At 38.8% G+C, this 17,938-nt stretch overlaps 1 protein-coding gene across 1 annotated transcript in view; it reads right to left on the reverse strand.

Annotated features, from left to right (window-relative positions):
• PRTG (protogenin) overlaps window positions 1-17,938 on the reverse strand; it is a 74,052-nt gene that overhangs the window by 37,985 nt on the left and 18,129 nt on the right. Inside the window, 6 exon segments of the mRNA XM_054642355.2 lie at window positions 3,547-3,794; window positions 4,456-4,615; window positions 5,192-5,350; window positions 6,460-6,597; window positions 6,889-7,022; window positions 7,990-8,134. Coding sequence (XP_054498330.2) covers window positions 3,547-3,794; window positions 4,456-4,615; window positions 5,192-5,350; window positions 6,460-6,597; window positions 6,889-7,022; window positions 7,990-8,134 — 984 coding nt within the window.

Genomic DNA, 17,938 nt, shown 5'->3' on the forward strand with positions numbered 1-17,938 from the left:
TATTTGTTTAGAGTCAGGGTTTTTTTTTTCCAAACCTATTTACAGAGCCTTTCTATAGCAGACTGTGAGGAATGTGAGGGCTCCACTCCATCAAAACAAAACAAACACCCTCCTGCCCCCCAAAAGAAACAAACCAAAAGAATTTATTCAGCAAAAGGATCTCATTTTAGCCCTGCAACTGCTATTACATTTGATTGACACGTTTTTTATTTTAATTTGGAGAAAGGCCAATAAGAACAGACCAGAATAATCTTCAAAAATGTTTGGCTCCTCAGCAAGTTGTTAAAAAAGAAAAACAGAAAAAAATTGTCAGCAATTCACACTAAAATATGCATAGCAATGCATGCAGCAGTCCTTGTCTTTGTTGGGCTTTATTCCTATAGAGCAAGGCTATAAAGTGGAGCAAGTGTGGTGAAAGCTGCTGTGTTAAGGAACAATTCACACCAAGTGCATGTCAACTTAATCAAAACTCTGTAAGAGCCAGCTCCTCCTCTTCACAACTGAATTTATAAACAAAACCAAAGGCAAATTCCACCATTAAGTTTTCCCACATTTATGAATTAACTTGATAGCATTTTAATTAGACAAGATTACGAGCATCTCACAACAGACTAGTTAATGACTTGTTAATTAGGAATTGCAAGGCACGATTTCTGACCTGCTAAACAAGATCCTTGAGCTCAAATTAAAAGGACTTGTTCTCTCATTGAATGGATTGCTGGGCCTCATGCAGAGGCCCTAATGAAACAGCCATAATAGAGAACAAGGCTTGCCTTCCACCACAATCAGTGTCCCCTTTGTGCCTTTTCTAAATCACTAACAAGGAATTAACACACTCCAACATGCACGCTCATCAGACCCTTATTCTTCTTGCTACTATGACCCCAATTTGAATGTAAAATATTCTGCTAAAAGAAACAAAAAACAAACACACAAAACCCACACCTGTTAGTTTTTTCAACTAGCTTGATTAAAACACTAACTTTTTTATATAGGGAAGAGAACCTGAACTTGTTTTTACAGTGAAACATCAGAATATGTGAGTTGTGAAATGTAACAATAAGTGATGGCATCTTTTGTATTCAAAGCACCTACCACACTGTGATACCTATAAAAAAAACCTCTTTAAAACTGCATACAATTCATGCATTATCCAGTTTTGCTTTCTGTTTAAAGTTTATGGAATCATAAACAGTAAAACTCAGGAGACTTGGCAAACATTGCTTTCCTTTGGCAATACTATGTTCTTTCCTCACACTTGCAAAGGAGGTTCCTAACTAAAACAAGAGAGCAATACATCCATAACTTTTTTGTTTATACATTTATGTTCATAAGAAGCTTCAAGCAAAGATAAAACCTAGTCAGATCAGACATATCTGAGATAATTTTTAACCTTCATTATGGTCAGAAACTGGTCAGAAACAGGGTGTGAGGGCAGAATGGGGAAAGACAAGCTGAAAGGAATAATGAAAGTAATACATTAATATATAATATATACATTAATAGATAATTATCTAGAATTCTTAGAGAGTCAATAAGATGTTGACAATGTCAACAGTCTATGTTAGAATTGACCTGGTACAGTGTGAATTTCATCAAAACATTTTCCTTAATATTTGATTTTCATTTATTTAAATGTAGTTGTTTCTAAATTTACATTAGAGAGATGGTTGATGTGATAATTTTTCACAAAGGCATTTTCTAGACTTTCAATAATGCCTCTAATATGAGAGCAAGATCCTCAGAAAGGTTTACAAGCTACCACTCTATCACTTAGAAAGTTCTTTTTATAGAAGTGCAGTCCACTAGCCCTTGAAGTTCAACATTTTTCTATAAAATAAGACAAAAGCAATGTTTAAGTTCTGATGCAGATTTCTGATACTGTGCAATCACGTTACAAAATTACATGCAGATCACCTACATTTTGAATCCCATCACTGTAATTACTCCTCTTTACACAGCCCTCTCCACTCTCCTTGTGGGGATTTTTTCACTAATCTGAAAGGATGCACGACAACATTACATTAAATAAAATAAATACCACAAGTCAGGAAAGATTAAAAAATGGTATTTGGGAAAGTACATTCAAATAAATCAGAGGTTTCTGGTTGACTTCTTGCTTTTGTTTGAAGTTTGTTTTGCATTTTACACCAAGACAAGCTATAATCTCATTTCACACAATATAACCTTTGGAAAAGCAAGCAAATAAGGCAGGGACTGCAAAATTATTTTGCAAAAAACATATTCCAGAAGATACCTCCTTTCACTACTCTGCAAGATTATTTCCTGCACAAACTTCCCTAAGGACACTTTCCCAGTTTCTTTGAAGTTATCTGGTCTCTGCTCTCCACAATTATCCAGATAAATTATCCACTGTGACTTTATTCATATTAGCTCTAAAAGGGGATTGTGAGCACAATACCTCAGTGACTGAAAGAGTAGGGGGTAATTTCCCACACCTCTTGTTCTCATTATCTTTTAAAACTCTTTCCTTCCTTCCTTCCTTCAGACAAAATTCTCCTGTGTCCTGAAATATCCCACTTGCAAAAGCAAATGTGGCTATTCCTGCATCAGCATTAGAGTAATTAAGCTGTCCTTCCTGTCCTCTGCTTAGCAGATGGCAGGCTGGTATTCCACACAGGGCTGAGCATCTGCAGTCCTGTCCTTGAATAAACCACTTACTGAATAGCAGTGGAAAAAGAAATCACTCCAAGAAAACGGGGCTGCAATGCACCTTACTTGAAGCCACGCGCTAACAATTTTTCAAGTCATAAGTCATCACCTTCTGCTTTTGAAAAATGGCTGTTTCCTACCACCTTAAATTATCTTAACTCAAAGAAATTACATAATATTAAGGGATTTTAAAGTGTCTAGTTACTCATTTTTATTCCAACTACCCATTCCATTCTATACAGGAACTTGTATATCATATCAGAGACTGGGATAAGCCACTCATGGCCCTCCAGCATTTGAATAGACTTTTCTCTTTACAGGAGACCAAGGGGTGAGAGAAGAGTAGATTTTACATTTGGGCAATATTCCTTTTAAGAGAAGGTAGTGAAGACAAAGTATCAACTATTCTACTCCAAAATATATGAAAACCAGTAAAATCACAAGAATCTGGGGATCTAGACAGAAGAGCAGTCTGTGCTGAGAAGTTCAGCTCTGTAAGCTCCAGGACTCTGCTGCATGTTCTGTTCTTCCCTGTCATGCACACACTGAAGAGGAAAGGCAGAAATTCCTGCTGAGGACACATGGAAATCCAGAGAGCACTATGGAGGGACCAGCTTCCAAGGTCCTGTCCTAACTTCAGGATCTGCTCACTGAAGCCATCAGACACAGGTAACTTGGAAGAACACTCAGTGCCAAAATGAGATGATGTGGGAAAAGCACTTTCCCCCCTGTTGATTGCAGTATGCATTGATATACTGGAATGCTCTGATGCAGCCCTGAATATGAACCATTCACATCTGACAGTCTTTGCAAGGACATTCAGGCTCTTGTCACATTCAAATCATGAGATGGCATTGAAATCAAACTGCTTACCTTCAGCTTTCATGTAATGCACAGAGTATGCAATCACTTTGTCTGAGTTGTAGAGTGGCCTCTCCCAGGCCAGCAGGATTGCTGAGCTGGACATGGTTTCAGCGTGGACGTTGTAAGGAGCACTGGGCCTGTCCTCTGACATCACCACTGTCAGCCTGGCCCTGGACAGAATGGAGCCCTGGCTGTTCTCAGCCATGCACTGGTAAATGGCATCATCTTCAGGAATTATCTGGTTAATCACCAATTTACTGCATCCAAAAGGAAGAAAAAGAGGTGGAAAAGAAGCTCACATCTTGGATAAACTTAGCTCCACATAAGTGAAACAAGTTATGATTGCCTCTGCTTCCTAAGTTTAGTATAACTGACTTACATGCCACAAATTCTTCTAGTACAAATGGATGCTCAGCAGTGAAATTTAGCACCTTGAAGCATTCTGCAAAACCTGCCATGTTTCTGCTTGTGCCTGCAAAGCCAGGCACAGTGAAAACAAAACTGCACATCTATTTTCTGCCTCTGCACAAAGCAGACCCTTAAGCTTATAACTCCTTAACCAACTCTTTAATATAAACTGCTCATTCAACAGAAGTAGTAGCAAGATTCTGCTACTCTGTAAATCCAAAGTAACTCTGTGGTGAAACTCTTCAGTTCAGTCCTGCCCACCCTCCCTGCCATAATTTATATACATATATATATATATATATATATATATATATATATATATATATATATATATATATATGCCTGGTATAATAAGCCTTACTGATTTTCGGTGTTGACTAATGTGCATCCATCACTACATTTAATGCCCCATTTCAGGTTGACTTGAGTTCTATCTTGATTGTCTACTGTAATGTCATCTTTTGGTAGCACATCACTAGCACAGCTCTCCTACAGCAGTTGCAATCTTACCTGTTGTACATTTTTATTCTACCATTGGAGTGTATTCTCCTTCCATTTTTCAACCATGAAATTTTGGGGGCAGGATTTCCTTCTGCTTGACAAGCAAAACGAGCAGTACCAGCTCTAGGCCTTGTTAAACTTTCTGGCCATTCCACAAAAGAAGGTGGAGCTACAGATAAGTTACAAGAGGGAAAAAATAGTTAAAAAAATCAAGCCCCTACAAATGCAAAGACATTCATAACAATAATAATAATTAGTTTTCCAAATAAAAACCTCTCTCGTCAAGCCACTCGAACACACATATACACAAGCAGAAAGCACATTCCTTGTAAACAAAGCACATTTGTTTAAAGATACCCTATCTGCACAGATAGTGTTTTTGTTCATGCATTTATGGATACAAACAAATCAAACTCCAGAATATACATACTGTTCTCTCATAGATACACATTACATATTTCTACGTGGTTACAGGGTCCTTTTCTGTGTTGAAAGCCTTCCCAGAGCAAACATTGCACCTGGCTATCTCCAAGTGCCAGTTCACAACTCAGATCTGGAGTATCTGACACTTCCCATCTAAGCCAACAGCCAGAAGAACACAGCCACAGTTCTGTGATCCGTTCAATCTCTGCAGCCTCCCTACAGCCCTGGCACATGATGTTTGAGATAAACCATCAGCCCAGCACCCAGCAGGGCTCAGGAGGACAGACCCAGGGTGTTCACACTGCAAAGGGGAGGGGCTCACCCAGCACAGTGAGGGTGGCCATGGCCACGGTGAAGTTGCGCGTGCCGGGGATGGTGGCGCGGCAGACGTAGACCCCAGAGTGCTGCACCCGCACGTCCGAGATCAGCAGGTTCCCGTTCCCCAGGACCCGCGTGTGGAACACATCGATGGACTTGTGGTCTGTGGGAGAGAGCAGCACCAAGTGGGTTACAAGGCTGTTCATCTAAATAACTGAACTAAATTGGGCTGTCTATGCAGTGCTGGTTTAGATTAGACTATATGAAAGTCAAAAAATGCAAAGGAAATCACAGCTGAGCTTTCAGAAGTTTCCATTTTGCATTTACTACGCTCTTCACTAGCTACCTGACCATTCAGATGGCTGGGCCTCACCACTTCTTAAGTGGTTTATATCAGGAATTCACCACCTCAGTTGAAGTTAGCCTCCCACCTGCCTAGTACTATGATTCAGCTCATCACTACCAACATCCACATCATCTTTACAAACAATGATCAACCATCTCCTGAATTATGCTGCAGATAAAACTAACACATTTAAGCATCATGTACTTTCTCCTACTTTCACACCAAATGCTCTATGACTACAATGTGAACTTTTTTCCTACTTCTTTGTCTGTAAGAGCCACTGAATCAACCAGGAAAGATACAATTCTTTCTTACACTTTGAGAAATAAAAATGAAGGGAAAATTTTCATGGTTTGCTTCTACACATACAGTCCTGACTTCCACATTTAGGTACATGTTGGAATGAAAACAGAAAGCAGCTTTCATGAAAAAAATGTGATGCACTGCTCAAGGTTATTATTCTTACTGCATTCCCTCTTCTCCCCTTCCAAGCTGACTGTCCTGGGTTTGTCTATTCATAGTCCAAATGGCCCATCAGCACAAGGTGCAAACCACATTCTCACAGGGCTTCTAAGAAGAAGAGTGGAAGGAATTCTTACAGGTCTGTTTCATGGATGCAGCCATCCCAACCTGCCCCCAAGCCCAGTTCTACTCCAGTCACCACCCTGCCTGTCCCTGTGCCCACCCTGTGCCTGGGGCAGTGCAGACTGACAGCAGAAGTTCAAAGCTTCAGAAAACCTCGGGGCTTTTTGACAGCAGCACTGAAGCACAGAACTGAAAGTGCTTCACTCATCCTACCTTAACCTACTAATGGTTACATACTGCACAAAGCCTCAGAACAGAAACCTAATTGCTCAAATCCTTTCTTTCCAGTTTTACTTCCTCTCCACAGGCTGAAGGTCGCATGCTGTAATTTTAAGACCTACCTAACCGGCTCCAGGAGATGATTGGCTTTGGATTCCCTGTGGCTACACACTCCAGTATGACAGTTTGATGAAGAGATGCTGTAATGTTTTGAGGACCAGCTATTATAGATGGCTTGTGAAAAGGCTTCAAGTCTGAGGCTTTGCAGAGATTAAAAAAAAAGATAAAAAGTGAGCACAGTTGAACAAAAACTCAATTAAGTATGAAATAAAACAGTTTTTTAGGGACGTTGAGAGTTACACTTACACCAAAGCTTTATTTCAGTAACTGGGGAAACTTACATTGAACAATATTTTAGCACAAGATAAAAGCAAGCAAAATTATTTGGACAAGTGGTTCACCTACAGCTTTTCAAGGCTTTTAAGTGTTTTTGCTATAGTACAAGAAAAAGAAGATGGTGCCACTGAAAGGAAATCTCATGTGGTAAATACCTGGGATAACACTCAGCACTGCCTCGGTGCTCTTACGTCTATTGGCTGCAGTTGTGGCAACACATCGGTAATTCCCAGCATCCTTCTGCTCAACACCATAGATCTGAAGCACTCCTGTAGGCAGAGCAGTTATCCTGCCACAGAAACCAAAAATAAGAAATGTAGATAAAAATTCAGCCAGTGAACACAGTGGTGGAATTAACTCCTTGATTAACAAACAGCCATTGCTACACTGACCCCGAGAACAGCAGGCTGGAGACTCAAAAACATTCCCAATACATGACTCACCTTCCTGCCTTTCTGAACTACAGGCAAAATTCCCCTCAGCACCACAATGAGACCAGAGGAATTTACTTTCAACAAGCAGATCTTTCACACCCTCAGAATCAACCATCCCAGCCTTCTTTAGCCTGCTGCTACATTCATACTGTTCAGGTTGGCTGATTTTTTACAGCAGTTTCTGATATATGGGTATAACTGGTGTACAGTTCCCAGAAAACCACCTAAGGTTTCAATGTTTAGCTTCTCTTTTTTTCCTTCCTTTGCATGCAGGGTATCTTAGACTCCTTCAATGGAGTTACAAGTCAAAAAGCACAGGACATGGAAAAGAATCTAGCAGAGAGCAGACTGTATTCTTCAAGTTCATCAGTTCATTAGAAGATCCCCTTGCATAGAATTTCCCTGATTTCAAGTGTTTTAACTCAATTTTCTGTATATATAATTCTTTATTATCCCTCTAAGGAAAACAAGTTCAGCATCAATTTTTCAGTGAAAGCAATCCCTAGTTCAAGCCACCCCCAAAGTTCCCCCATTCCATTCCCCACTGCAATGCCTGCTCCTGAGGATGACTTCACACAAAATTCACCAATAAGAATTCAAAGATCAGTGATTGCTGTGCAGATAACAGTGGGTGACTCTGGCCTGCACTCATAACACCTATTTAAAATTAATTAGCAATATATCTACAACCAGCTATTTCAATAGCTGACATGGAACCTTTTTAATGTAATGGCATTGCAAGTATCCAGATTTTCTTCTTGTAGCAGGATCTAAATGACAGCAAAGAATAAAATACATTCTAAAATGTGTAACCCTACATACCTGTCCATGACTAAGGGTAAAGTTGTTCTATTCACTTCCCATGTCACAGTTGCAGGAGGGTTTGCTGTTATTTTACAGGCAAATCGAGCTACTCCACCTTCTTGGACTTCAGTTGAAAGTGGCTGGACTTCAAATGCAGAAATGGCTAAGAACAAGAGAACATCAATTTTAAGTGACTAAAGTGAGAAAAAAATCCTGGTTAAATCAAAGTCTAGTTCATAGATCAACTTGTAAAAATACCCAGGAATACTTCACATAGCCCTTTTACTTCTGTATGCAAAGAAAGATGGATCTAACTGCCTTGTCAACTTAGCTCAATAGCCTGTTTTCACTGGTTGAAGGTTTACTTAAAATAACTTTGCTTTAACCTAATTCAGTAAAAAAATGTTTCAATGAAAATAAATATGACACGCTCAAATAGAATTAAGCATACAAATTTACTGGCATGCAGCTGGAAACCATATCAATTATTAGATTAACAAAGTTCAAGTCAATTCCACTAGTCTGGGACAGCCTGAAAAATTTGACTGCAATAGGAAATTTCCAAAACAACTTTTGGTTCCTGACTCACTTTAACAGAACAACGCATTTGCAAAATTGTACAAGTTCATGTGTGGTAAGAAAAAGAAATCAAAATAAAAAAAAAGTCACAAAATAAGTTTAAGCAGGTGAGAACACTTTTATCCCAACAGTCTGAGAAGTCACCAAGCTAACATCTGATGCAGAGAGCACCAATGTTTTGAGCATCTACAGCTTGAGGAGTTCACAATATTGAGCCAACTGAAGTGGCAGATCAATAGATACTCTGCAGCTAATAGCTAAGAAATTGATCAGTTGTTAAGATTTCCTTGCTCAAAAACAAGGGAAAGTAACACAAAACCTGCTAATTAATTGCTTATTTACTGCTACTTACAGAACAACTAACAGAACAATTCTTCAGAAGCAACTCCTTCTGGATGAGTCAACAGAAATAATTTCACACATTTCCACCCCCTGTAACTGCAGAGGGAACAATCTCTGTAAACCTAATGGTACTTTGGTTTTTTTAAAAAATCAGACTCCAATTAAATTTCTACTCCTGTATAAACGATCCAGAAACATGGTTGCAATAGATATTAATATTCAAGATCTTAATATTCAATATTTGTGTTTAAATAATTTCTCTGTTTTACTTGGTTATTAATGGAAAAGGAATCCAAGCTTGTGTTACTTTCTTCCCTTCTTCTTTGTTCTAATTTCTCCCTACACAAATGTGTGTTCACCTGGATTTAGAATAGTATAATAATATTATATAAGGATAACCGAGTGCCCTTCTTAACAGATTTTCTTTTTTAACAGAAAATGCAATGCTTTGCATTCTTCATTTATTTACTGCAACTATGATGCAGCAAATTAGACAGGTCTGCTCACATTTCAAAATAGAATCTCTAGGAATGTAATAAAGGCATAAATGATAGGAACAATCCAAACCAATGCAATGTGAGTTTCAGAGTCATTCTGTAGCACAGCTGCACCACAGCCAGTGGCATTAAAAAGGGTCATTGCAACAAAGCAGAAAGGTAATCATACAGGCTTTGCTGAAGCAAAGCTCTTTCACAGCTTTAAAAGTTTCATCTCCCTTGGAACAATAAATTACCTAAAATTTTCTTATATTGATACAGTTACTTAAAGAGACACAGTGAGACAAATGAAACACAATATAGGTTTCCCTTTATGTATACAAAAATAATTATTTACTTCCATGCACTTAGTACATTACAGCTGTAGATTAAAGACAGAAGTGACGCTCTGCAGAACTACAAAGCAAACTGAGGGCAATTACTATTTCACAGACCACAAAATGCCATAATTACAATAGCAGGCAAGAACAGGTTCTACACTGTATAGAAAGTCCAGGGCAAGTTGTTAATTGAAGCTGATATGGAAAGAACATTTTCCACCTGAGCAGGAACAATGTCTTTTCCCTGAAAATTCATTTTTAAAGACAGCAAAAGTCACAACTATGAAGAACTGCACAAAATCTTAAAAAAACTTATTAATGCCACTAAATGGAGATTTTAGAAACAAAATCCTCGCTTACCTCTTATCTAAGTTCATACATTGTTTATTTATCAGTTTAGCTCAATAGTTGCTCCCTCTGTATCTTTCTTTATGTACATCTCAGGTTTCTTCTTGATTCTGACTTTATTTGTTCCAGTAAAATCTGTTTTTACAGGTCTATTGCTGTCTCGTGAAATCTGACCTCTTTGTAACAGGCTTGTTTTCCTGGCAAGCACTGATTCCAGCTCAGAACCCAAGAACAAGTCATTAAAGCAGCACTGTTAAGAGGCCAGAGCTCTATAAAATGGATAAGAAACAAAGTCTCAAGAGACATACCCTGCTCCCAAAAACAACCCTGCAATGCAATAAATGTAAGTGCCTTTTTATTTGAGTTTCCCCCCCACTTCTCCAGTCTATTTAATCATTTTGTTCCTAGATTTATAGCCAAAAGAAAATGATTCATGCTACTCTGAGAAGCTGATGCTCTCACCCTTTTTAACTTGCAAGATATCAAACAGAAGCAGAAGACAATAACTAGACTAGAAACTGTATTTACTTGTATAAATTCCTGAAATTTATGTGATAGGTGCATGTGTTTGCACAGTGACTTCTGAGAATGAAGATCTTTACCAGGCAGAACTGTGTGATTTATGCCCTCAATGTTATCTATGCAGAGAGAAATCAGACTTCAGTTCAGGTATGAGTTCCTTCATTTACCATTGAGGCAAATATCCAGAGGTTCAAACCCAAATGATGCTTTCTGTGACACGCTGATGAAGTATTGGAGAACTGCTGCTGGTGTACATGGATTGACTCTCCTGGATGGATGCAGGACAGACTATCCTGCATCATGTAAAAACTCTCTGTGTACATAAAGCAGGTTTACAGATTTAACCATTAAGGTATGAAGAAGTCAAACTTAAGGAACTCATGGTTCACACCTTTTGTTTGTTTGTATGCAGCAGCAGTCTGCACTGAGTTTAATTATGAAAAGAAAGAGACCAAATAAACCAGCAAAAAAGAAGCACAACACACACCCACTTCATTCCCTCCTGAAATGAAGTCCTGAAGCTTGCTACAACACCAATCCAGTGACCTGTTCCCTTAGACACTGCACTTTCTGCTTACACACTTCACTTCATGCCATTATGAACTCATTTACTGAATGAGCTTTCCTAAGAGGCAAAAGAATTTCCAACAACCTACATGTTGATTACTGTTTCATCACAGCTGACTCTAGCCCAAGACTGGACTGCAACTGTGAAATAAAAAACCTGTAAGAATGAAAGATAACCCCAGAACTGAAACAGTAGCTGTTTTCAAGTAACCAGAATGCACTAAATATTGAGAAACTGTACCTGATGGTGAGGCTTTAGTGCTTCTGAAGAGAAAATGGCCACTCAGAGAGATGAACTGCTCAGGTGGAAAGGACAAAAGTGCATAATGCCATTAATGCCATTTGTACAAGGCATCTGTTAATGCTATTGAGAATTTCACAGTAGCCCTAACCCTTCAAGTGAAACCAAGAATCTTCCCATTTTTTTAACTCTCTGGTGAAGAGATTTCATTTGAGAAAAATAAACTTGTATGTTAAAGAGAAGCTATGGCTTTTCCCAAAGAAATAGATTTCAGGGAAACACATGACAACACTTGTCTTCTTGATCTAGTTTTTGTGATGTACTCTCTCTGATAGAGTTGAAAAATCCAACAAATACACATGTGTATTGTAATGTAACACCAAAGCCAATTTGCACATATTTTCTTGAAGTTTGCAGTTTCTCTGGAATGAGACTCTCTAGGAATGAGGCTTAGAAGAGATTATGAAAGGCATTCTGCCCTGCCTCTTGGCTATATAGACACACATTTCCAATGATTTGGTGCTCAAATGGCACACTTTGGTCTGGATCTGGGTTTGGAATAAACTTTACATGAGTATATACTGACAGATGCAGACACTTGGCAAGACTGCAGACACACAGCCCTCCTCCTCATTTCTGAACAAGCATGTGGAGTACACAGAGCTGGGGCTGTCATCAAGTGATACAATGGGTGAATCTTGCCTGAGTTTCCCAAGAGATGCTAGCAAAAATTAAGTTTTTTGGAGTCCAAGTTCTACTCATTACATACAGTTCAGAGGTGAATGTCACAGAAATACAGCAATATGGGTAAAGATTTTCATTACTGTAAGTGAAAAGGGCATCCTGTATGTACTCCACAAGTAGAGTGATTACTTACACTCACCCTTTAAAACTTTAATCAAGTGTTGTTCGACCTAGAATTACTGTTTTTAAAATGTGAGGCATAAAAATAAGAGATTTCAGGAGAAAAAGAACCTGACCTGTAAGGAAAGATTAAAAGAGCTGGGATCTGACTAGCTCTGGGAAAGGAACCTCAAGATAGAGGTGATAGTCTTACTGATTAATGAGAGTCATTGCTCCCTGTTTTCCCTAATACTTCTTTGTATATTTGTAAGACCAGAAAAAGCAAGAAGAGGTTTTAGCTCCAGCACGGGAAGTTCAGGTGAGGCTGCTGAATGGAAATGCATTGGCCTGGAGCAGGCAAACAAGAGATGCAACTGCATCTGCAAAGACTTGATCTCACTCATTGTCTGCACATCTCCCTCCTCTAATGGCCATTATTTAAGGCAAACAACTGAGCTGAGATGGAACTGACTCCGTGTGTAAGAGGAAGTGATATCATCCAGAACACATTTGGTCCTTTCAGGCACAAAGGAAAAGTGTCAGTCCATTCTGTAATAAAACACTGTAATTCAAACAACATACTGGTAATGGCATTCTTATAAATTACCAGAGACTTAACTCTTCTGATAAAATGCAAAGTGTGGCTTTTTCACCAAAGTCAGCTATATTTTTGATTTCTGCCAAAATGGTTGGAAAAATAAGTTTAACTAAAATACACTTTTTCTATAACCCTGGATTTGAAAGAGGTATTTTGAAATTGCATGGTTTTGTGCTCCTATTGGCTAAAACTTTAGTTTAATATACTTAGTTTTAATTAATAAACAAACCATGCTGAAAGCCTAATACTTAAACTTAATTAGAACAAAATAAGTTGTTTTTTTAAAAAAAAAAAACCAAAAAAACAAAAAAACAACCAAAAATCAGGTGGCACTAAAAAATAAATAATCAGATAAATCATACAGGCTGCTGATACCACTGCCCACATGTTAGGAACTCAATGAAATTTCTGGAGAATGCTATATTAGGTGTTTAACTTATTACAAAAGAATTTTCAAACTGTATCCTACTTTCTCTGTATTAATAATCACTGGCAGTAAATGCAATCACACATTGCTATGTTAATGAGTTGTGCTAGCCTAACAAAAAGCAACTGATAGTAAAAAAACAACTAAACAACTGTTCCCTCCTTCTCCCAAAAATCTAAAACCAGGGAGGGGACCATAGTGCTCACAGGCCTTTTCTCAGCTATAACTTAAGGCTCTCAGGATTGTTGTTCTCTCACTTGCATGCTGAGAAACACCTGTAGGAGGGAAAAGGGGAGGAGAATAATGGAGAATAATCCTGTTCCAAGCCCTGTGTAGCTGCAGGAGAGGAAAGCAGAATCCTGCACCTTATCCTTATCTAAAGCACAGGGAAGTCTTGATTACAGATGGAATCTCCAACACCAGGACCCACAGATTTTAATGTCCTTGAAGTAACTCAGGCCACACCACACCTTCAGTGCTTTTCCAACTCCAACTGCCTTTCCTTGCACTTCAAACAAGCTTTTCCAGACAATTTCACTTCCAAAGGTAGCATACATTTTAAAGGATTAGCGAACCAGTTCACCACAGTTTTAAAATCCATACGTGTGTGTGTGCAGCATAACTGCAATAGTTAGAAAAAACAGAGTCTTTAAGCTATCTCCCTTCACCTCACTGCTATCTTGGGAAAAGCTTTGCTAGAATGGCACCTTGTACCCTCTAATCCCAAATTAAACTAAATCCTTTTAATGTGCAACAAGGAGATTGCTGCTATTAATCCCTGGATTTTAATGAGGTACTAACACTAAACGGTCAGACATGACTTTAAAATCAGTATGCACACAAACTGCCTGGAAATGTGGTCATCCTGCTAAAGGCCATTCATTTTACCTTGCTGGTTTGTTTCCCAGCTTCCTATTCTAGTTTTAATTCCTGCCTTTCCTTTGTTCTTTGAAGGTGCTTACTACAAACTCACTCTTAGAAAGAAGGCAGGACAGACAGACCTAAGGCAACATGACAGAAACACATTGATTTGCCATGACTATGACATGTAATTTCTCAATATGAAAAAGAAAATAACTTTCCTGGGAAATATAGAGATTACGCATAAAAAGTGTGGGGGGAAATGACACCCAAATCAGACATTATGTAACAGAAGAGAAATATCTGAAGGAAGAAAAATGAGAGAGCAAATCAAGAAACAGATTGATAACTGATACCAAATCTGAGGAAGAAAATCCTTCCCTTTAGTATGAACATTGTAGCAGCAATTTTAAGGATGATGGTTCAGAATTGCATTGAAAAAGGAGTCCAGACTCAAACTATTACCTCACAATTAAATAACAGGGAGGTTAAATGAGACTGAAACTGCCACATTGATTTGACACTATCAATAATTGATATGGGAAACCTAATAATCTCTCTATCCCACAACTGTTTTAACCATTTGCCATTTAGAATCTCCTAGCAGGCATTTTAACATTTCAGAGAAGTTGGATCAGAATACAGCTTGTACAGAACACAATGATATTCTACAGCAATCATTCTGATGCTCTGGAAAACACTGCAGAGTGGGAAATTACAGAACTGCATTTTTATGAGCTGCTAGCTTAGCACTACAACTTGGGTTCCTGAAACCCAAACCTAAACAATAATAATTTTAATTTTTTTTTTCCAAATACTGCAAAGAGCTAACAAGATTAGAAACCTCATTTCTACAGCGTGAAAGACACAAGCACAGAATATGAACCAGGTCTGGCCATGAAAATTGACATTCCGAAAATTGACATTCCAAAAATTGACATTCCCTTTAGACAAAGCTGATCCTTCACACCATGTGCTCCTCTCGTTTCAGTTCACAGAACAGTACTCTTGTATCTAAGAAGCAAATTTTTCTGAGGCATTAGCCTGCAAAATCACATTCTGAGTTTTGGAGGGACCAGAAAATGTTCTGCACATAGGGGTAATTAAAGAAAGCTTTCACTGATAAATACCAAGAAGATCCCAGGATGAGGTGATGAGTAGGGATTTGGGCCATCTGCCCTTTCTGCTATTCTCCATCCATTACTTCAGCTCTGGACAAATCTTCTCCAAGGCCCTGACTGCTCAGCTAAAGGCTGAACTCCTTTGCACAGCTTACATCAGTTTGCCTCCAAGATAGTGCCAGACAATTTGGGAAACTGCTCTGCTAAAACTTCTGGTCACCTTCTTGCAAAAACAGTTACTCCAAGCCTACCACATACTTACTTCCACACTAAACTAAACAATGAGAGAGAAATGCAACAAAGAACATAGTGGAAAAGAAACAAAGCTATGTTCTCATTTTTCCATTCCTCTCTCATATTCTTGCCAACTTGCACAGATATGTAAGTGCAGTGTTTAGAGTCAATGAATTCCAAACTGAGATGCAGATCACCAGGAACTCCTCCCAACCTCTGACAAGGGAGAACAGAAATCCTTAGCCTCATACACAAAACTTATATTTACAAAATACAAAGCAAAACTGTTTCTTTGTGCATTCAAGTCTCTATACAGCAATGTCCAGTGTCTCTCCTTAAAAAACCAAAAATTTTAAAATTGCCCATTCAAAAACTACCCACTACTCTTCTGGTACTGAAGAATGCTATAATCTAAAGGCAATGAAATGGAGAAGCAAAGAGGTCAACAGCCTGAGCACCCTTGAACAAAAGTTCCCTTGGAGATGTCAGCTGCAATCTCATTTGTTTCCTCTAACACTTTCAGGTCCCCCTGCTCCTTTCTTTAAAGCTCCTAATTCAGTGGCTGACAAATGATCATTTTAAAAATCCCTGTACAGGAATAACCAAGTCTGAATTTGTCCACTGAAGATCATTCAGCTCTCCATCTTTTGGGCTGAGACTAGATTCTATAGAAGTGCTTATGGCCACACACAGGCAGTTTTCACCACCAGCTACTCAAAGCTAGGACCAGTCTGAAGTTTCACATGAAGTATTTTCTCTTCCTGAAGTCCTGGAAGTCAGCTAGGCTACTCTAGACCAGGTTTTTAGGGAATTGTACTCATTTATCCTTTCTTTGCTCCACTATATCCTTATTCCTTCATTCTTACAGTATCCTCAGAAAGTAGGAAAATGTAGTGTCTTCTCTGCTGTCCTGGTTTCATGATATCCACATACATTTGCACACAAAATTTCAATACAGAATAGAAGTTTTGTGAGCAAATTTCTGATCAATTCCAGTGCAGAAAGTCAAGAGAAGAGGTCTCAAGTGGATGCATCTTGAAGACAGTTCACAGGAAGGGAGGAAAACCTTGAAAAGTTAAGAACAAATACCTCAACAGCATCACAATACATCAGGAATTTCTCTGATACTGATCAATTTTTTCAAGGATAAAAGCAATAATTTCTTCTCAGGATATATTGTACTTTAAGTAAAATACTCTTTTGCTAAACAGGCAGCACTACATTTTGGAAAGTGTTAACAGTTGTAGAAAACTAGATCCTCAGAAGTGGATAATCACTCATCAAAAAGGTCTCTTCAGTGCAGAAACACATATGCAGGAATAGAAAGGCACAATTTGACAAGGTGACTATTAGAATGTATTGTTCAAACCACTGGAACAGCCACAGAGCTTGTTATCCATGCCATATTAACATAATTGTGACAATAAATCGGATCCTGGGCAGCAGCAAAGTGCCAGAGGAAATAAGAGGAGGCTCCTCACTGACACACTGCCAGTCAGGGAATCCCTTATTTTACAGTTTGTTCTCCTGCCCATCAGCTGATCTAAGAGGCACACTGAGATGAGAATGCAATGTTGCAATGCAAGGGCATGCATTCTCAATCTGTGAGGGAAGAAAGTACAGGGCAATACACCCAGGTCTTGCTATTTTCCCTTGATAGAAGCAGCTACCAATATTGCAAAAATGCCACCACTCTTGCAGCTACATGCAAGTACTCACATGAGTACACATATTGCCTTACTACACCTGAATCACTTAATAGGAAGCAGAAAATGTACCACTACCACCCCTCTCAACAAAAGCAGACAAACATATCACCTCAGGAGTTATCACTAGCACTGTTTTAAAGGAATTAAAAGATTGAGGCTTTGAAAAATGTGGCTCTATATATTCAACAGTTTATTGATGGTGTGACTGACATTCCTTACCAAACCATGTAAACAAGCATGAGAGATTTGATCTTTTCACTTCTGAAGGCATCCCAGCTGGGGTTTTCCCTTCTCAGTCTATCTATCATCCAGGCAACAGTGTGTGGCCCCAGAAGGCACAATAAATGCTAATGCACTTATCAAGGAATTCCCTTCTGCTCTTCTGCAGACAAGAAGCATAGGAAATAGGAGAGAAAAGGCACACAGTAAGCCACATTAACCAGCTTCAAAGCTGCTCTACTTGTGTGGCTGCATGCATTCAGGAGAAAGAACACGCCACTTTCTCCCTTGCAAGGACTGATTTCCTTCAGCAGTTTGCCCAGTGATTGCCTTCTAGTATCTATGCTTAATCCCACAGATGCCTTTCTTTGGAGTTGCTGCCATTCTGTGAAGAATTAGTTCTGCTTAATAGCCCAACTGTTGCATGGGGAACATCCAGCACAGTTTTGCACTTTACAACATGAAGACAAGGATCAGAACACAAGCAGGATTTTGCAACAAAAGACATGTCCCTTCACAGCTAACCTAATCTGGCATCC

Source organism: Agelaius phoeniceus, chromosome 13, assembly GCF_051311805.1.
Source record: "Agelaius phoeniceus isolate bAgePho1 chromosome 13, bAgePho1.hap1, whole genome shotgun sequence".
Taxonomy (NCBI): domain Eukaryota; kingdom Metazoa; phylum Chordata; class Aves; order Passeriformes; family Icteridae; genus Agelaius; species Agelaius phoeniceus.